The following is a 20,661-nucleotide window of genomic DNA, read 5'->3' as shown; positions in this document are numbered from 1 at the left end:
ACTTGCCAAAAACCCCAAGTTCCCAACTCTCTACACTGTGGCACACCCGAGCCTACTTCTGAGATGTTTGGGACTCTACTGCTGGGGACAGAACTGCCTCCATGGGCAGAAACCTGCATTTAAGATGATTCAATGTGACCACAAACCCACAGCTCCATTCCCAGCAGAGGTGAAGACAGTCACCACCACTCACAAAAGCAGGCTGTGGTGCTCTCTTTTTGGATGAGAAAAGAGACGATTTGGCTGAAAATTCACAAAAAACTCCCCACCATTGAAAACGCAGAGTTTTGATCATTTGCACCAGTGCAAACAGGGACATAAACAAGGATGGCCCCTGTTGCATTTCCTACCAGTGGTTCCACTCTGGTAGTGCTGAAACAAGTCAGAATATGCAATCAGCTTAAAGAACAGAAGAATTGAAAGTACAAGTCTCAAAACTGTTATATGATTTATCCAAGTAGTTTGTCATTGTTGACTTCCTTCTGCAATTGCCATTTTCAGCAATTTGTTCTCTCCAGGTGGCAATGTCCTTTAATTAAAATCAATTTTATGACATCCTACAGGCCTACACATGATGAAATATATATGTCAAACTGCATAATTTTTTTTGCATAGACTACAGAAAGGGCATAAAAAATCTTAAGGCTGCCCTGTAATATCACTGAACAAAAAATTAGCAAGGCATTCTAGTGCCCATAGCACTAGGTAAGAGTAAACTGTCATTTAGAAATGTGTCTCTTAAGAATGTCTTTTTTTTCTGATACAGCAAATGGACTTTGGTGTTGGCTCTGGATGCCACGCAGAACAAAAGACTGAGAGATACCTTCTCTTGTGCTTGTGCAGGGACAGGGTGGATGCCAAACACAATCCTCCTTTCTAGGCCTGAGAAGTGTCGGATGCTGTCAAGAACAACGATATTTTCTAAAAAATCCTCCCCTGGCCCCAAGACCAACCTCACCCTGCATTTCTTTATTTGTCTTTTTAGCTCAGGTTCCAATATCTGACTGAACACCTGAGCTGCATGCAGTATACTGCACAGGATTGCAATATCTTTGACGGGGTGGCCTTGCTGGATATAGCTGTTGCAGTGCCTGGTCATGTACTCTGCCATTTCAAATGTTCCCATATTTTTATTATGTAGTCACCTGACAAAGAATGGGCACATTCGGCCTGTTTAAACAACTCTTCCAGCACCTCATAGGGCATATCTGTATTACGTTCTTGGAGGATTTCCTCCATTAGATTAAACATGGCATTGTATATTTGCTTGGTATTATGGACCATCTTGGTCAACCATTCCTGAGGATACAGCTCTGAAAACTTAAGACCACAGCCATATGGGTGAGTGGACTGGAAGAAATCCAGGAAGACCCAGAAAATGCCACTTTTTTTCTTGACTAGCTCCCAGGCACGTTGGTGCCAGTTTTCTTCAGGGCGAAAATTCTGAGCTTCATCAACCACAATGTGTTTCACTTCTGGGAAGTTCCCATTTAAGAAGGCAACATGTGTCACAGACCGGCAGATCTCATTTCTACAAAAAACCAAACTGAACCCCCCCCCAAAACTATGGTAAATAAAAAGAAGATGTGACCAGACAAATGCGTATTGACTGCCTCCATTTCTCAGTGGGTTCTTCCTTGGAGGGCTATGGCTGCTTACTGTCTAAAAATGCAAAACTTCCTATCTCAGCTGCAGCATGCTATACCATTTTCCTGGTGGAAACATTTATTCCAATGGATTGGCTGTGTGCAGGCATTGCTGCACAGCCTGCACAGCCCCCACCGACTGGCTTTGGCTCTACCCTAAGAGGACACTCAAGCCCACCCTTCCTATATGGGGACCCCATGGCAAGGCTCCCCAGGGGTGTCCCTCTGCCCTGCTCTCCCTGGCCCACAGAAGGCAGCATGGTGCCTGCACTCCTGCGGGAAGGATGGGTTCCCTTTTCTACCCAGGGTGAGCAAGGACTGGCAGGTGAGCACTTCTGCCAGGCCATCTGCCTGCTGGGGCCAGGACCTGCTGCTTGGGCACTGCCGTGCCTGAGCTAGGCTGCAAATCCTTGATGCAAGCTGCCTTGTCCATTGTGGTGGCCTGCTGACCTCTCCATGCTGACACAAGGGGAAACCAGCGAGAGCAGGACTGGGGAACTGTTCTGCCTGAAATACTCTACCAAATGGGCATTCATTTCTGTTCTCCTTGTCTAGATGGCCCAGGCCCAAGCACCAGTTCCTAGCACAGCTGCACAAGAGCTTGCATCAAGTCCAGAACAGGCAGTGTTGAGGCAGCAACAGAGAAAGGCAGGTGGGTATTTTTGGTGTCAGCATCAGCCATAATAGACTGTTAAACTAAGGCCATCATCTTTTGAAGGTCTAACACAATCCAGCAATCACTGAACATGGGATTCTCACTGCAGTTGGTGAATGCTGGATCTGGGCCAGAGCTCAGCTCAACAATACTTTCAATACTAATACCTTTCTTGAGATGATTATCTGTTTGTGTCAGCCAAAGTTATATATTTGGCAACAGATGTAAAATCAGCAGGGCTTGTGCTGTATATGCAGAGGATGGAATGAAAGAAAAAAGGGGAAACGCACATTACTGCTTTACCCCACAAACTTCTTCAAGTGTTGATTTTCACAAATGTAGAGTATCGCTTCTGCAGAACAGTGAAAAACATTTCTTATTCTCTCAATGATCTTCAAAGCCACAATTGTTTTCCCTGTTCCAGGAAGACCAAGGACAAATTGCTGCTTGACTTTGTGCATGTTCTTGGAGAACAGCTCATACTGTTTGAGAGTGAGGAGGTTGAAAATCTCACAGCCCAGATAGTCACTTAAGTAGGACTTAAAGTGCAGCACAACAATCACAAGTGCACGCAGGAATGTGGGGATGTCCCTGGAGGTGAGGATGTAATTCTCTGGGTACAAGCTGGCATAACCACATGGGTTTTCTTGGTTTTCTTGCTGGGGAACATCATCCTCTGCAACTTCCATCTGGTTCTTTGTGCCATTCAGGTGCAGTATTTGGGGAATCACACACACTTTTGAAGCATATCCCCCATCATTGACGAGTTTCTGTTTTAATGCATAAGCAGTTTCTCTCAAGTTTTCAAACCCAGCAGAAGAGGAGTCCTTGACTACAGTATACAATACTGAATATGCATTTTCAGCTACTAAGAGAACATCACACACAACATCCTGTTTTTCCCGCAATCCAATGTCAACATCTCAACCCCTTGAAAATATCAGTACCCCCTTGTTTAGTGGATGGATTTGTTTCTTCATTAAATCCTCTAATCCAGGATACTCTGAGAATAGGTTGGTGCAGATGGCTTCTGGCTTTCATTTGATTTCATCAGAACCCACTAGAAAAAAGAAATAAAAAATTAGAACACCCCCCACCCCAGCAAATAATTTACTCAACACACTAGATATATTATACCATGAGGTCATCAAAGTAAATGATTTAATGTGAGTAAAAAATTCAGCATGCCTATGATAGCTGGTGGTAAATCTGTAAGCATTTTTTATATGAACAGAAGAGGTATAAACTCCATGCTTCAGGCATGCCTGACTTCTAAATGGAATAAGAAGAAGTCTCTTTGGAAGGATCTGCCTCCTTTCTATCTGCCTTCTCATTATTTAGGTATTCCTCTGAAGGATATGTTGTTGCCACAGTGAGAGACCAGTGGTTGAATCAGATGGAGCAGCCCGCTTGCAGCATCTCCTACGCTCCTGACTGGTAAAACACAATGCATATAGGAAAAGGCACCTAGGAGCATCATCTTGATGTAGAGACACATTCCTATTAAATATAGGGGAATACATGAAGACACCTCTCATCCCAATGCTAAACTTGGTGCTCCTCCAAAATAATGAGTAACAGTAATTTTAAAAAATATTAACACAAATCCTTTCTTAAATTTACAGGTTAAAAGTACAGCTATGCACATTCATAACACAGACAAATCTCAAATGCAAGCATACATTTACACTGACTGTGTCACAGCCTTCCATTTAAAAAACATGTTCTCATCAAGAAACAGCAATTGTATATCCTCTACCAAAACACAATTAACCAATCAGTAAATCAATCATCTGAGAGTAATCTTGAAAATACGTGTGAAAAGATAGCAAAATTACAAAAATAATTTGAAAAGTTAACAATTAGTACATACATCTATAGGTCGGAATTTGGAAAAAAAAAAAATCCATGGACTACGTTTAATAAGAAAGTATCTGTTTGCTACTGATGGGAGCAGTTCTGATACTGGACAAGAACCTGGAATTTCATGTCTCTCCCATGTGTCTCAGAACTTGACCTCAAGCCACAGCCCTGCTCTGCAGGAACATTATAGGATTTACATTGCCCTTGGCTACTTCTAGCCCCTTGTCTTTCAGGGCTTGGTATGTGGGAGTATCTGTTGCCCAGCAACCATTGCTGCTTTTATAGCTGAAGTGTTTCTGAAATAATCAAAGTCTTCACCTAAAAAACAAAACCAAGGCAAGGTTCTTCACCACTGCATGGTAAGGGCTGAGCTTTACTTTCCCTTTTGTGTCCCAGCCTGAATTCCCCTGTAGCAGTGAGCAGGGTGGCAGAATTTACTGGGTGAGATAAATGTCTAAGCTGATCAGACATCCCACACCCAAATACTTGGTGCCTAACCCTACAGACCAGCAATACAGCATTGCTAGTACCAAGCCATGGGGAGTGTACTGAGTTTGCAAGGCCTCAGGTCAGAGGCTTGTCTGGTTGCTTTGTTTGAATTTTTGTTGACCTGTTTGGAGCTTTTTTTTTCACTTGGTTTACCCATACTAGCATTTTTTCAAATAACCAGGTGCCTGTGGATAACAACCATCAATTTATACAGATAGCAGCAACAAGCAGGTCTTCTGCACAGGCCAAGATCTTTCTGCCTATAACATGATGATGCAGAGTGCAGAAATACAGGTCTGGTAGGACAGCAGAGGTCTTGAGATGTGGGATACAGGATGCAGGGCTGAATTCAGGTGTGGGGCAGTAAGAGACAGAGCACAGGAGATCCCAAGGCCAGAAATAGCTCTCAGATGGTCAGGTAAAGAAATGCAGCCCCGGAGCTGAACAATACTGGTTTTAAGGTGTGAGAGACTGAGAGTTAATGTCTCAAACATTGTGGCTGGACAAGTTAAGGCCTGCATAGCAATGAATTAGGGTCTGCATAGCACCACTGAGCCACAGGTGAGAAATCGATTGGTGCAGAGCCGGGAGGCATGTCGGAGGATGCGCAGTTCTGCCTTCTGATGGCCAAAGGTCATGCGGAGTTCATTTGAAGAAGGGGCTTGCGACCACCCGAAAGACCCCTCACGACCACTCCCCCCCCAGTGATGCCTGCACAGAAGATGGAGAACATTCTGGAACAAGCCTCAAGGGGGGTGAGACTAGAGGCAGGGACTGGCCTATAAAAGTCACAACTTCAAGGAGCCACGGGCATGCCCTCACCACCGCAGGACTCCAGGGTGCTGCTGCTCTGGACTGGCCTCCCCTGCCCGGTGCCACTGCAGCCGGAGGCCCTGCGCTCTGAGGGCAGTGCACCCACTGCAGGAGGACTGCCACATGTGTGCCCACCACCAGGGGATTACCAGGTTTACCACCAACATTGCGGGATCCAAGGGTGGTGATCTCTCTCTCTGTCTTTTGCTCCTTTTCTTTTCTTCTTTTTCCTTTCCTCTTACAAGTATTTCAGTTAGAACCCACGTTGCCTATTGTTGCCCTTTCCTGGTTCAGGTTGCATACCCGTTACACTTTCCAAGTTCAGGTTGTTGTTTTGCCATCAATAAAGTGTTTAATTGATTGTTTGGTGTCGTTTCACCTTAATTTAGCCCAAGGGAATCACAGAACCTCCATGATCCTCTCTGGGGAGCCCAGTTTGCATCATGACATAAATGTAACAGAGAACAACTAACTAATCTAACTTCTGTGAAACACGCTGTATTTACTAAACCCCAATGGAGCAATGAACTTGCAGACCGGTGAAGAAAGGACAAGGTGTAAAAGTGCGTTAGCAAATGTACAAGAAGTGACCCCAAGCAGATCCAGGAGTAGGAACAATATCAACGATGTACTCCCGACAAAAGAACCAGGGATGCTGACAACTTGCCCTAACAACCCCTGGCAGATCAGAGCCATCAACAGTAGGATCCTGAGCAGTGGTGCAAGGCTGAGCGTAACACCAGAAACAGGGGTGGGTACTAGGAAACGTGCAGGTAACTATTATTATTATTATTATTATTATTACTACTTTTTTCACAGTGGTATTTTTATTGTCTTTTTCTTTCTTTATCTGTAATAATTAGATCTTGACTAATAATAATTCCTTGATTAGACTACTTAGATTTCAGTTATGCTAGAAGTAAATTATTCTCTCTCTCTCTCTCTCCTTTGTCCATAAGAAGATTTGAGCATAACAGGGGCAGAGAGCGCTCAAACCCCTGGGACACTAGGTATATTCTCAGCAGTTGTGTGCATTAGGGATTATACTTAGCAGCAAAAATGGGAGAAGAGATCAAAACACCTGAAAAATCAGTGAAATCAACATTTTTGGAGCAGTTGCATCTTTTAAATACCCTAACAGTTGTGCGCCTAAAATCTTGTATTTACATCACATTATCTTCCTTGAAGTTCTGTCAAATACAATCTTAAATTCAAAAAAATATCCAGAATAAACAGCTTACCTGGGTAGAGGCATTCTTGCAGTTCAGACACACACTGGAGACCAGCTTTTGAATAAACTGGCTTGATAAGAGGAGGACCATTTGACAAACTGAGCACGTTCTCAAATTCATCAGCCAGATTTGAAAGATCTTGGGGAAAGAAAAAAGTATGTTATATCCATCAAAATCCTTCCATATGAACTTTTAAAACCTCCCTTTGCAATCCCACTCAAGAAAATGCTGCCTACATAGCTAAGAATGACAGTATTGCATCAAACCAACAGGATCTTGATGTATTGCAGGAGAGGGCTCAAAGCATAGATGGCTTTACAGTTCAAAGGCAAGATCTAGACCCCACATGGGATGAGTCTGTTGAGACGCCAGTGCACAGGTAAGAGATGCCTGACGTGCCAGTTCAGCACACCAGCACCCTATAGGAACCACCTATGTTGACCACGAGTCTCTTCAGTAGATGCACATCTCCAAAAGATCTTGCTGCTTTGTTCCCCTCCTATCAACATCACCCTCTCTGTCTTTTGTGAGACTGTGTCCTTTGAAGAGACCAACATCCCAGCTCTAAGTGCAGACCAGGGCCACAGAAGAGGTTTCACACAAGGCCAGAGCTGCCTGGCACGGCTGGGGCTCTGCTGGGACAGGAGGTCCCCTTTGGCCAGTGTATTTCTTGCTCATGCAATCACTGCCATGGGGATACACTCAAGGAAAATTTGTGTTACAGGGAACCCATAGGAAAGGAGGGTTAGTTTCATCTTAAGACTGAAAAACTCTTATTCAAATTTGCAGTCAGAATAAACTCTCTAGGACCTGCCATACAGGTCTTGTTGTGAGGTGGTGGAACAAAATGCAGGACATAGATTTTGAAGGGGAAAGATTTCACAGTGAAGCAGGACAACATGCCTTAAAACAAGCAAAGCTTTGCACCCCTACTCCTTCAAAACAGCCTCGTAACAACCACAGAGCCACAACATGTATGCAAAGTGACCTTTCAGTAGACATCTGAAATGTGTGTGAGCCTCAGAAAGGGGGAGCGGTTTGCAACCTGCTGCATACTGAGCATTGCTTGCTAAGTTGCAGACTTGAAAGGACTTTTCTCAGCCTCAAGCTGATCTCTGAAATGTCAGTTGTCTACTGACCAGGTTTTAGTAGCTACCCTAGTGTTGCTGACTTCATTACATATGTTCTTAGTACTTGATAAGGGGAAGGAGAAGAAAAGTTGCAGGTCAGTTTGACACCACTGTTATAGCTAAAATGATTTACTTTAGTGCTGACACACAACTTGTGCCAAGATGCTGGATCTACACAGATCAAACCGTAGATCAAACCAGGGCATGGAGAATAATCCTTGCTAGTGCATCAAGCACTGGGGATTTCACTCCATGGGGATCAGCACCAGTAAGGACTTCTTTGTTTTTCAAAATAAACTCCTTTTAGCCACCCAAAAGGGCCAGATTTCCACCAGAACATCACTCCCTCCTACGCATCTTAACAGACAAAGTCAGCTTCAAAAATTTTCTGCAATTCTCATTAAGAGTAATAGAAGATCCTGAGTGATTTTGAATCTTTCCACTTCATTTAGGAGCATATGGGATCCCTCAGAGGTCTTATTCCAGTTGGGAGTGCTTCAGAAAGTCCTGCTAAACCAGTTCGGAGAGTAATGCTTCACAGAATGGTTTGCTGTTGGAGGCCAGTTACCATACTGTCACCCCCTGTGACTGTGCCATGGGCCAAAGCCCCTTTTCTAGGTTTGGTGAGAACACAGAACAAAATAAGTTGGTCTTTCCTCCTGAAAGTTTACAAACCAAGGCAGAAATGAAGTTGGTACTAATGTAAATGCAGATTTTACCTGGGTCTGCAGCTGTCACGAGCTCTGTCCATTTCCTGATGCTCAGTTTTTCGATTGTGTCACCTGTCACGATCCAGGATTCAGGGTTATCATGGAAAACAGTGCAGCAAAATGCTTCAACTGGCACAGCGCATACATAGCCCTGCAAGCATTCTGCTTTGTCATAAATGCTCAGGATATAAGTATTAAACCGCACGCCAACCTGAGAGCTGCAGAAGTGATGGATGGGCATTGAGTCCATGGTATCAGCTACTGTTTTTTCTAAAGCTTCTTTCACCCTTTACTATGGCTTCCCCTGACTTCCTTCTTGTCATTCACTCCAAAAAATAAATAACCACCCTCAGTGTTTGCAAAGGCAGAGGCATAATTTGGAAGGGTTTTTCTAATGCATTCCAAGAGAAGTTCTTAAATTCAATATGTGTTGTCTCTGTGAAATCCAGGACCTCCCCAACCATCAGTGTGTTTCTCTTTAAAAATCTGGCAGCGGCATCTTGGATGTTGTGCTCCTTGGTATTCAGAGTGGTCTCCTTTGCTCCCCCATCAAAATTCAACAGAGCTTTCTTAGCGCTTGGCCCATTCTCATCACAGCACTTGGTGCAGCTTTCATTCTCCCTCAGAAATGCAGCAGCATCACTTGAAGTCATAGGGACAACGGAAGTGAAAGACCTACGGGACAAACCAGTGCTCAAGCTACAGATACGCGGCTTTGTGGATGCACTTTTCTGCTCTGGACCTCCACAGCTTCATGCTTTAGTGAAAAGCAGCAAGTGACTCTGCTGCTGCATCCATGCGAAGTTATTTGCTGGTCTCAGTGCAGCTGATGCACCCCCCTGAGGCTCTGCTCTGTGCCCAGACCAATGCCATGCTCCTGAAAGCAATAACTTGTCTTCACTCTCCATCCTCACTATTCCTCCTGAATTCAGCAATGCACACACTGCCATAGAAAGCTCCTTCTGTTGCCTTTTCTGATCGTAAGGGGTCTTCTTTCTGGATCTCTCTCCTAAACCTATTTTCTCAATATCTACCACCACACTGGGGTAGTTTGTTTTCAAGTTAACCAGCAGCTGCCCTTCTTGTCTGGCCATCCTGATCCTGAAATGATAATTATTAAAAACACTTAACGATTATACACAGCAGTGTGACAAAGGAAACCATACACTTAGGCTTACACACTAGATTTAATAAACTGGAAAATGAAAATCATTATTTGCAATGCACAAGCAAATCAAAGCCAGACAACTGCAAAGACACCCACAGACGTCATGTTAATTAAGCAAATTTATTGTGCTCTTTCGCATATTGGGCTCTAATCGTTATCTTGAAGCTACGTACAAAACTCGTCCCAGCTATCTGGACCAGGCAGCAGCTGACCATTTACAGGAACGGTTCCTACCGGCCCCTCCCGGTGACGCGACCGCCCTCCTTCCCCCCGCGCCTGGCCGGCACAGCCGCGCTGCAGGCGGAGGGGCCCTGCGAGGCCCCGCGCGGCGGGCAGAGACCCCCGGGCGGGGACCATCTGCCCGGCCCTCCTCGGGCGGGGGCCTGGCTGGGAGCGGGCTGCAGAGCCGAGCGGGCCCCCGCCGAGGGACGGCGCGGCGGGGCCGGGGGGGTGCCCCGCTCGGCGGGGCCCTTGCAGATGGCGCCGGGGCTGTCCCGGGCTCCTCTGCCCGCGCCGGCGACAGGCCCCGCAAGCGGCACCGCCGTGCACTGCCGCCGGCTCGGCTGGGCGCCGGGACCGCGCTCCGCCTGCCCACACCCGCTCCCGGACAGCGCTGGGCACCGGCCGAGGGGATGGAGGCCGCGGGCCGGCCGGGGCAGGTGAGGGGCGCAGCCCTACCTTCCCGGGGGCGGACGCGGGCACCGGGGTAGGTCTGGCGAAGCGGCGGGCAGCGAGTCCCGGCGCTCCCGCCCCGTACCAACTTCCCGCCAGCGGCCCGGCCCGGCCCCGCCCCGCAGACACCGGCTGCTGTATTTCAAATAGTTTAATTTTAAAAATATTCTATTCAGTGCTAAAATAACTTTCCACTTCCACGCGCGGCCGCGCCTTCGGCTTCGCCAGGCTCGATCACAGACTCGGCGGGACATGCAGTGGCGGCGGGGGAGGCCGGGAGGGGCGGCCCGAGCGCGGGGCGGCGGCGCGGCTGCGGGCCAGTGGCTGGCGGCGGGAGCGCGGGGGGGGAGAGGGGGGGGGCGGGGGCGCAGAGCCCCGGGGCGGGAGGGCTTCCTGGGGCGGTCCGGCGCCCTGCTGCGTCCTTCCCCATGCCGTGGACGGGGGGTACCCAGACCGGGGCACAGGTCCCCCGGACACAGGAGAGTGGCTCCCCCGGCTCTCAGGGGGCCGGGGCAGCCACGAGGGGAGCAGGCGGCAGGACCCACCGGGACGGGGGTCTGTCCTGCGGGGGCTTTGCCAGCACCCAGCGGCAGAGCAGAGGCAGGCCCGTACCTGCCCTCCACGGGGGGAGCGCTCTCATCTCTCCCAACACTAATGGCTTAAACTAGCAGCTTATTGCACAGCGTCCCAGCGCGGATCCCTGCCGTGGCAAGGCAGGACTCGGGCCCTCCCCCGCCACACATTCCACCTCCTGCCTACACTCACGTGGGAGCGGACAAATCACTTCGTGCAGGTGGAAGGCGGCTCTCCCATTTGCAGCACCTAGGGGAGGGTGGGCAGGGGAGCCAGAAGCAGGCAAAGTGTCTGCCAGTGCCTCAGGGGCCACAGAGAGCAGGGAGCCCCACAGACAACTCCTCCTGCGCATGCAGACCACCCACCAGAGACCCCCATGCTATAGGACAGGTCAGCAGGGAGAGAGGGAGCCAATAAATAGAGGCAAATTTGCAGGTACTGGTGGCAGCCCCATCCGCCCAGGGGAGTGCAGGCTGCCTCCGCTGGCGCTGGTGGGAGGCTCCTGCCCCCGAGAGCAGGGCAGGGCAGGGCAGGGCAGGGCAGGGCAGGGCAGGGCAGGGCAGGGCAGGGCAGGCTGGATCGTGAGTGGTGTGAGCACCCATTCCTGGGGAGGGGACAGGCTGGAGGGAAGCATCCCGTCCCCCAGGAGAGGGCAGGCGGCTCTGCGAGGGGCTGGCGAAGGCGCTCTCCCCGGGGACGGGCAGGCTAGCTCTCCGAGGCTGTGTGGCACACAGAGTTCTGATCGGCACAAAATCTCTTCAGAGGCGGTGCACCGGAGTCCTCCTCCTCTTCAGTTACCTGCAAAAGCCAGAGGCAGAGGTCACGGGCAGTAGTAACAGGAGCTCAGCATGCCTACCAAGCCACGTGGACATAGACAAGGCCATGTCACACTGTGGGGACACCCCAGGCTTTCATCTGTGAGGAAGCCCCATGGCACCAGGAGTGAGAATCCACTTCAACCCCAGAGTCGGCTAGAATTGTTGTTTTATTCCACCTCCACATCCTTTTTTCACACTTTAACACCTTAACTGAACCAGGGGACAGCTCGGGAAGCTAGGAGGTTTGGGGAGCTCCTTGAGGGCACTTTGGGACTGCAGAGCAAGTCCACCTGTTGAGATGTTTCTGCTACAAGAGGCAGCAACGATGATGAAAGGGCGAAGCTGGGTCTGTGCGCATTTAGATGTGGTTTCAATCCCCCTTCCCTTACCTGAGTCTCAAGAGGGACTGGCTCTTCCTTTGTGAGAGTGGGAGGCTCATCTGCAACTTCCGAGGAAGGCAGGGAGGGCTCTGGGGAGAACAGAAGGGTTAATGAAACTGCCAACCCAGGAGCACAGCAGTACTCAGGTCAGTGCTGAGTGAGCAGAGGAGACCTCCAGCAGAAGACAAAACTCTCCCTGTCCACTTCCAGCAGTGCCTCAGTCACCCACCGGACAAACAATGGCTCCAGCAGGGCCTTCCCCAGGCCCAGCCATCCACCTCCTTCCCAGCCCAGCACCCACCTTCCAGTGTCTCCTGCCCCAGTGTGGGTGGCTGCGAGTCATCCGTGCGGAAATCAGACGTGTGGGCAGGACTCATGGACTCACTCTGCTGGGGACTGGGGCTGGAGTTGGGGCTGCTGTCCACCTTGAGCTGGTAGACGTCTGACAGGGAGCTCTGGTTGCTGTTCTCATCTGCAGAAACAGCACCTAGTGAAGAAGAGCACCTTGACCCAGGGGCACAGGCAGCAGAGGACAGCACCGAGAGCCAGGGTCTTAGGGAGAAGGCAGAGTGCAGTTAGAGTACAGGGGATTCACTGTCACACATCATAAGGGCTGCCGCACACAGGACTCTCCGCCAGGATGCATCAGATACACAACTGGCCCAGGGGAGAGGGGGTGCTTCTGCCCAGGGAATGAGTCTGAGCAGACAGAGAGTGACCCTGGGCTATTCAGAAAGAATAAGCAGAAGACACAGGGGTGATACAAAGCTCTGTGCTGCCAAATCTCATGTCAGCAGCTTGCGAGGGCCCCAGGCATTTGAGGGCAGGAGACCTCTTGCCTATGTACCAGGGTTTTGTGCCTTTCTGTTTGAGGGGCAGCAATCTAACACCAGGAGCAACGCTCAGCGCCTGCCTCCAGATGAGGAGGCAATCCTGGTACACACCTTTTCCAGGTAAAGCTGTCCCAAACTGCAGACCTGCCACGCTAAACTTCTTGCCACATCTACTGGAAGTGCCAACACATTCCTCAATTTTCCTTGGCTGCACCGAGAGCCAAGCGCAGAGGCTGGGGACAGGCATACGCGAGTCCATCCATTGCCTGAGCCTTGCTTGGCTCTACCACAGAGCCTGGCCTGCTCGCGGCTGCCTGCAGTACTCCAGGATCTCTTGATCCTGGAGATCCTCTGCCCTTTCATCCTAAGATCCATGCACGTCACTGCTGGAAGTAGTGGGTTCAGCTGCAGGCAGCTACTGGCCTCTTCCCAGCAGGGACTGCAAAGTGGGAATGGGAACCCCCACTCCTCCAGTTCCCCATGAAGCTTCCCGCAGAAAGATCCTGGAAACAGCCAATTCTTTCTGACAGCAAAAATGAATGGTTTCAGCAGGGACAGTCCAGAAGTGGATCAGTATAACCCTGCACTGAAGACATGCGCTGCTCTTCCCAATACACATAGGATACATAAGCCAGCAACATCCCAGCTTCTGTAAGGCCTTAGAGTCTTTCCCCATCTTGAAGGGGGCTCAGACAGACTCACCTTGGAACTCCAGGAGGAGAGAGGAGTTGGCAGAGGTGTCAGCTGGGAAGCCATTGGGTTCTCGGGCAGTGCTGCTACTTGATTTGGATTTCTCTTTCTTGAGGAGAGAAAGAAAAGCAGAAACACAAGGTCAGAGGAGCCTACCACTGGCAAGAGGATGCAGAGGTGCACAAACTGCTCCAGAGAAGCTACTCCCCTTTCTCTCTCCCAGTAGCCCAAAGGGATGTGTTCATGCAGGCCTTTTCCCTGTCCTTTTTGGGCACTTTTCTAACTGAGAGGCAAAACTTCAGCTGTGAAGGGTTCAGAGTCAGGAGTAAAAGGAGAAATTTACACCTATCTCAGAGTACCACCAAATAAAAACAAATCCTCTGGGGATTAAGGCAAAAGGGATCACAAGCAGCGAGAGGGCATCATCCAAGAGCATGTGAGGTCTGGTGCAAGGGAGAAAAACAGTACAGATCCATCAGCACAGCTGCATTACTGCAGGGTGACGGCACATGTAGATGAGTGAGAGACATTACAGTCCAGGCTCATGGGTGAGCAAGCCTGCACCACAGCACAACCTTCGGTACGCCCCGACCCCGCTGCAGAGGCCGGGGGAAGCGGCAGCTACCAGAGCCGACCGAAAGGCTACACCGGGGAGCCCCGGGGCCTCTCCCCTGCGGGGCAACTGAGGCAAGCTGCTCAGCCGGGGCTGGGGGCGGCAGCTCCCGGCTCGGCTCCGGCCCCCCGCCACGGAGCAAGGCAGGCCGGGCCGGGCCCGGGGCAGCCCCGAGGGGAAGGGCCCGGCCCCGCGCGGTACCCACCTCCTTGCTGTCCGCTACCGGCACCCACTTGAATATCCGCAGAGAGGTGTCGCCCACCGTCACCCACTTCTTCTCCCTGCGCAGACACAGCCGTTAACAGTGCCGGGCTCCCCCCCTCCTCGCCTCAGCGGACGTAGCCGGGGAAAACCGGGCGCGGGGGTACCCTGGCAACAAGCCCCGCCCGCCCGCAACACTCCGATTGGCCCAGGGTAACGCCAATCCAGAGCACAGCCACACCCCGCACCCCTCGTTGTGATTGGTCATGCCGCCCGCCGATCACCGGCGCTTCCGGTCCCCCATACACACCCGAGCCGACAAGACGAGCTAATTGGCTGCTACCTCGCCATCCCCGCCCGCTGCTCCACGGAACACGCTGATTGGATACTCGTCACCGGAGCACCTCCACCGGCACCCGTGGGGTGCGGTGATTGGCTGCACGCCGGGCAGGCCCCACCCCCCCCGCGGCCCCGCCTCTCACCATCTGCGGACGCGCTCAATGGCCGCCATCACTTTTTTGATGTCATCCTTGGCGCGGCTGCGGGTCTCGGCGCGCACCGAGCGGCCCGACATGGCGCCCGCAGCCCCGGCAGCCCCGGCTCCGCAGCACCCGCCGCCTCTCTCCGCGCATGCGCGCGCCCCGCCCCGCCCCCGCCCTGCGCATATGCGTCACCGCGCTTGCCACGCCCGGAGGAAGGGAGCAGGGGGGAGGGAGGCGGGGAGGGAAGAGCGACAGAGGGTAGTGCGCCTGCGCGGCTCACCCCGCCCTCCTGCGGGCAACAAGGCGGTGCCGAGGCGGGGCGATGCCGCCGCCGCCATCTTACGTTGGGGTAGGTCCCGCCCAGCGCTGGACACGATCCGCACCGGGACTGGAGGCCCCGGGGTCGTGCCTGCGGCGGTTATGCATCACCTCAACTCCCCGACCCGGGTAAAAGGTGCCCTGCCTGTGTGCAGGCAGCAGCATTAAAGCGCTGCCCGTTCCCGTGCAGCAGACACCCGCCCCCCCTCCATTTAGCATCAAAGATTGAGCTTGGGTAGCTCCTCTGGAAAAAAGAAAAAAAAAAAAGCCCCCCCCCCCCCCCCGTTTCTAAGCCCAGAAAACCTCACTAGCCCTGTCTGAGCAATCGCTCCCATGGGATCGATGAGACAGTGGGTGGGATGCGACAAGCCCTTGGAAGGAAACAAGTGTCACCCCAGGGACCCCTCCATTGCCCTCCACCTTCCCCAGGCAGATGTGCCATCCAGCCCTCCATCGCTACAGTCAGAAAGCATGCGAGGAAGGCCCTGGGCACGCTGTCTGTGTGCTCTTTTATTACAAGTTGTTCAGTCCCTAAAGGCAGAACACGACTGCCTGCGACCATAGAAAGCCACAACATGCCACTGTGGGGGGAGGATTAGCTCTTCTTGCCGTAGATTGCGGCCAGTGCTTTGCGGGCACTGGAGATCTGCTGCTCCAGCCTCTCTCGGGTGGCTTTGTTCGCAGTTTTTTTCAGCATGGTCTCCATCTCCTCCACCACTGCCCTGTGACCGGCAGTGTTGTGGAAGACACGGATGGCCCGGTCCCCACACGACACCAGGTAGCGGCTGTTGGTATCAAAAGCCAAGTCTGTTATGCACTGTCCATGCACACCGAGAAAGCGCTCCTCCTCCTCTCCTCTTCTCGTGTTGTACACAACAATGTCTGTGCCACTAGAGATGGCAACAACATGAGCATCGGGGGACAGGGCTATGTGACAAGGCTCTGTCACCTTGCACTTCCCTGTCAGAAGCAGGTATGGATCCTGTTGCTTCTTATATTCCACATCTGTGTCCCAGAACTTCCATGTCCCGTCCTTCGAAACAGTCGCCATCCTGCAGCCAGGAGACAGAGCACAGGTGAGTGCAAGGAAATCAGGCAGCACCTCTTCCCCTGCCACACCTGTGAACCAGGAATCCTTTGTGGCCAGAGAGCTCTTTTGGGATGTGTGAGTTTGTACACACATACGGTCCTCATCCGCTTTCCAGAGCACAGATAGCAGTCACCCCCAGGAGGAAATCCATGGAGAATACACAGGTGGCATGAGCCACTCAGGGTTTTGCTGCCCTGGGCTCCCAGGAGAGCATGCAGGGCAGCATTCCCCACAGGTCATGGGGGTGCAGCCCCCCCTGCACAGGCTGCTGGCGTACACTGGAAGCGGTGAGCTCATGTGTCCCAAGGGTGAGCCAGAGTGTACTATTTCAGGCAGCGGATCACACACACTTACCTCCTTGAGTCGTTAGAGAAGGAGAAGGAATGCACACCAGCAGCGTGGCCTTTCAACTCAAAAGCCCTGGCCACCTCCCGGAAGCCTCCATTCTTGCTAAAACACACCTCCCACACCTTTACATCAGGGGTAAAGCCACAGGATGCCACAAACCTGGGTGAAAGACACATGGTATCTGTTACAGACCACCTACTTCATCTGGGCTGTGGGGCCAGCCCTACAGAGCTCTCCTCTGGCCTCCTGAGGGAGGCAGGGGCCAGGGGCAGCCCTCCTGTGTGGAGGGGTGGCTAAGACAGGGCTGTGTGAAGGCAAACCTATCCAGACACCCATGTTCAAATCCTTGGTCAGATGAAAAAGTTTTCACTTTTCTCTGAAACCAGGCTGGTAAAGAGAACACTAAGGAAGGCCACCACGGACCAGAGCAGCAACTCCACAACTTAGGCATGAGAAACTCCCAGGCCAAAATAAAAAAAGCTAAGTGCTTTTGATCCCCAAACTCACTGAGCTTGGAGCATGGCAAGTCTTCCTGCAGCAACAAGTTAGAGACAGAGCAGAGAATGCTATTTTCCTGATAGACAATCTCTCGGTAATAAAGATTTTGTTTTTAACCTTTTAAAGGTTAAAGGTTAAAAACAAGTTAGAAATGCTGTTTGCTTTGCATACACCTTTTGCATTGTCCCACCTCCACTATCTGAGGCCAATGCTGTTCTCCTCAGCTCTTCAGGAGACAGTTAACAGCAACAGCAGTGCTGAGGCACAACAGTAACCCACCAAGTGTCTGAGGCTACGCAGGCAAGAGTCAGGGCTCCTGGAGGGGCTGCTCTCGGGGGCCAGAATTGCTTTTTAAGATGTGGAACCCTTAGAAAATTGCATTAAAATAACAGCTAACTGCCAATGGTCTGAACTGATGATGTCCTCTGGGAAGAGGTGAGGTTCCTGTTCACTCCTGCGGACTCCCACTCTGCAGCAGGAGCAGCCTAGAACACCTCATGCCCCTCACCTTCCGCAGGGCGACACCGTAGCATAGGCATTGTTCATCTGGTTAGTGTTAATGCTGGCCAGGACTTCACCCTTTGGGCTCCATATCAGGATAGTAGTGTCACTGGAAGCTGTCATGATAAACTTTCCTGAGGGAAAAAGGCAAAGATCAGTAGAGTTCCCAGGCCTAATGCTGCTACAGACTTATCAAAGGCCTGGTAGGGTCCCTACGCAGGGCAACCTCTCCCTGCACCTGGACAGTCAAGAAAACCAAAAGCAGCACCAAAATTCAAGGAGTGTCAATCTCACGGGACAGCGCAAAGAGCAGCATCAGAAGACTCGGCTCCTGGTTGTACATTAGTGCACCCTTGGCTTCAGCAGCCATCAGCTGGCAATGGGCACGCAGAGACCTCACGTGCATCTCGCCCCAGCACCCCTCGATCCCACTTGCAGAGCTTAGCACTAAGCTGGTACCACAGGAGTAATGCAGCAGACTCGATCTTCCCCAGATGGTTAAAACACAATTCAAGGTATCTGTAACTTTCAAGTCATGGACTATGGGTAGGTAGCTGACTACAAGTCACACTACTATTATCCATGATTACTGTTTGTGTCAGCTGTTTTGGACTCCTACTTGTTTCCACTCTTGCAATGCCTTCCCTTTTTCATCTCAGCCTGGACAAGGAGTTGCCCGTTTACCTTTCAGCTGCTTGTTGCAGGTTTCAGTTTTCACTTTCACACTGAACAAAGGTCTCAGTTAACATTTTCTCTGCTCTCTGATTACAGAGGTGAACTCATGTCCACCCACTTCCAACTGCCCGCTGTCGCATACCTGAAGCACTAATCCATCAGGCTCTCACCACTACCACATACCCACCCCTGCCTCTGTTATAGAAGATCCCAGCAGTCCAAGATAGACCATATGAACTCACTAAGGAGATTTTTGACTGGTTAAAGACAGACCAGTGGGCCAGAGAACAGCGATCCTCTCAATATTGAGACCACACCTCTTTGCAACAGCATCTCTGAAAACGTAAATTAAGAGACTGCATATCAGGGTGCTAATTCCGTGCTTGCAGGAATATCGTCTGTCCGAAAATGACATCTTTAAGTTCACTCAGTAGTAAACAAAGGCTAAAAAGTAACATCTAAGAGACTACAGAGAATCAAGTACTGGTGCAGAAACAGGCCTTGAGAATGCCAAAAACTCCAACACTTTCAAGCCAGCAGCTCTTGCTTTACAAGGACATCAAAGGCAGTACTGAGAGCCTCAACAAGTGAGCAGCTCTGTCATTTCCGTACCTGTCTCTGCAATTCCTATGTTAATGACAGGAGCCTTATGCTTCTTTGGGAAGTCCCCAGAAGTTGCAGTGAAGGTGAAGCTGCCATCATCCTTCTGAGTCATTTTATAGACACGAATAGTCTCACCATTCGCCAGCCAAACAATGAATGCCCTAAGTGGAAGGACAAACACTCTGAACCGTTAAGAAACAGGCTACCTCAGCTCAGCCTAGCTACAACAGGTAAGCTAACAGGTAAGCTAACAGGTCACTCAGTGGCATCTGGGGAAAGGGATACACTGGCAGATAAGAAGCTGTGTGCTTTACAAGGGCACCAGGTTCTCTCCCTGGTAGCTCAACCGCAACACTGAATGGAAAAGAACAGAATTTATTACTCTACATCTAGAAACAAGATCCATTCCTCTCTCTAAGAGGCCACTTCACAAAGTGCCAAGGCATGCTTTTCAACCACCCTTCCCAGCCAGCAAGAGCTCTCTCCCTAGAGAGGCTCAGCAGCTCAACCCAGCCACAGGGCCTCCTGGCAAAGACCTTAACAAGCACCTTCCATGGGGGTCTGCAAGCTGGGCACTGGGATATTTGCCCTGAGCACTACATTAAAGTGCCTGCTGCTTTCATGAACGAGTGGTGCTGTCAAGACCCTATGAGGGATGTAGCCCCTGTGCAGCCCAGTCCACAGGACGTCCTGGTGCCAATACACCCCAAGCAGTCCCTGGGCTGGGGGTGGGTGAGGTGTGGGGAGGCCCACACCCTACCGTGAATCGGGGCTGAGGCGGACAAGCTCGGCATGGTCCAGCCCCACGTTGGCACGCAGACAGCGGTGTTCGCGCGCCGTGAAGTCCCGGGTGCTCCACAGTCGGACCGTGCGGTCGTCAGCGCATGACGCCAGGTACTTGCCGCTGCTGCTGAAGTCCAGGCAGGAGACAGAGCCGCTGTGGCCCTATGGAGAGAGTGCGGTCACAGCGGGGGGGAGAGGAGCACTGGTGGGGCAGGAGGCGCCGGGCCCGGCGGGGCACCGGGGCACACACGGTACCTTCAGGGCGGCGACCAGCAGCTGGTGGGCGAAGCTGTGCTGCTGCGGTTTGTCCCTCCGGGCCCGCGCCAGCAGCTTCGCCTTCCTGTGTTCCTCCGGCCTGGCGGCGGCGTCGCCGTTCGCCCTGGGGCCTGCGGGAAGCGGAGGGCCGGGTCAGCTCAGCGCCGCCCGGCCTGGCCAGCCGCGGCCCCCCCGACGTACCCGCGGTACTCACAGTCCGGCGGGGCGGCGGGAGGCCTCCGCGGGGCGGCGCGCCGCAGCGCAGCCGCCAGCAGCAGCAAGATGAGGAGGAGGGCGAAGGCGCCCAGCAGAACCGACCCGCCGAGCGCCGTCGCCTCCATCTTCCCGCCACCGCCACCTCAACGGGGCGGCACCGGCCGCCCCCCGCCCCCGCACGGGTGGACCCAGAGTGCATGCGCCGAGGTGCGGTGTGTGCGGGGGGGGGAGGGGCGCTCCGCGCGCTCATGCCTGCCAGGAGGGCACGCGCGGCTCCACGCTGCTCCCCCTGCGAGCTCAGCGCAGGGCGGCCCCTGGCGGCAGGGGCGTGGTACTGCCCCGCTCCGGGCCTGCCCTCACCCTGCCCGTCCCCGCCCGCCCCTGGCCACCCCCGTCCGGCCCTGCC

General features: G+C 52.2%; 3 protein-coding genes across 6 annotated transcripts; all 3 read right to left on the bottom strand.

The window, feature by feature from the left end:
* Window positions 1-630: 630 nt before the first annotated feature.
* Window positions 631-9,776, bottom strand: LOC104038637 (schlafen family member 11-like). Its single transcript, XM_075720135.1, is given in 9 exon segments — window positions 631-1,105; window positions 1,108-1,546; window positions 2,605-3,361; window positions 6,708-6,836; window positions 8,548-8,823; window positions 8,826-8,942; window positions 8,945-9,274; window positions 9,403-9,428; window positions 9,430-9,776. Coding segments are annotated over 9 exon segments (2,709 nt in total). The 5' UTR covers window positions 9,633-9,776; the 3' UTR covers window positions 631-673.
* Window positions 9,777-11,622: 1,846 nt separating this feature from the next.
* BCL7B (BAF chromatin remodeling complex subunit BCL7B) lies at window positions 11,623-15,060 on the bottom strand. 3 transcript variants are annotated; one of them, XM_075719901.1, is made up of 6 exons: window positions 14,969-15,060; window positions 14,491-14,566; window positions 13,685-13,781; window positions 12,451-12,636; window positions 12,159-12,238; window positions 11,623-11,749 (listed from the first exon to the last, which is right to left on the bottom strand). In XM_075719901.1, the coding sequence occupies exons 1-6, from the start codon at window positions 15,058-15,060 to the stop codon at window positions 11,657-11,659; spliced, it is 624 nt and encodes a 207-aa protein (XP_075576016.1). In that variant the 3' UTR covers window positions 11,623-11,656. The 3 variants fall into 3 exon arrangements, with proteins under 3 accessions (XP_075576016.1, XP_075576017.1, XP_075576018.1); XM_075719902.1 differs by having other exon boundaries at window positions 12,451-12,621; XM_075719903.1 differs by lacking the exon at window positions 12,451-12,636.
* Window positions 15,061-15,881: 821 nt separating this feature from the next.
* TBL2 (transducin beta like 2) lies at window positions 15,882-20,380 on the bottom strand. 2 transcript variants are annotated; one of them, XM_075719973.1, is made up of 7 exons: window positions 20,241-20,380; window positions 20,040-20,163; window positions 19,762-19,946; window positions 19,011-19,162; window positions 17,731-17,857; window positions 16,731-16,883; window positions 15,882-16,338 (listed from the first exon to the last, which is right to left on the bottom strand). In XM_075719973.1, the coding sequence occupies exons 1-7, from the start codon at window positions 20,378-20,380 to the stop codon at window positions 15,882-15,884; spliced, it is 1,338 nt and encodes a 445-aa protein (XP_075576088.1). The 2 variants fall into 2 exon arrangements, with proteins under 2 accessions (XP_075576088.1, XP_075576090.1); XM_075719975.1 differs by having other exon boundaries at window positions 20,040-20,170; window positions 20,254-20,380.
* Window positions 20,381-20,661: the final 281 nt, after the last annotated feature.

Source organism: Pelecanus crispus, chromosome 12 (assembly GCF_030463565.1).
Source record: "Pelecanus crispus isolate bPelCri1 chromosome 12, bPelCri1.pri, whole genome shotgun sequence".
NCBI classification, from domain to species: domain Eukaryota; kingdom Metazoa; phylum Chordata; class Aves; order Pelecaniformes; family Pelecanidae; genus Pelecanus; species Pelecanus crispus.
This window is presented reverse-complemented; position numbering and strand designations above follow the sequence as displayed.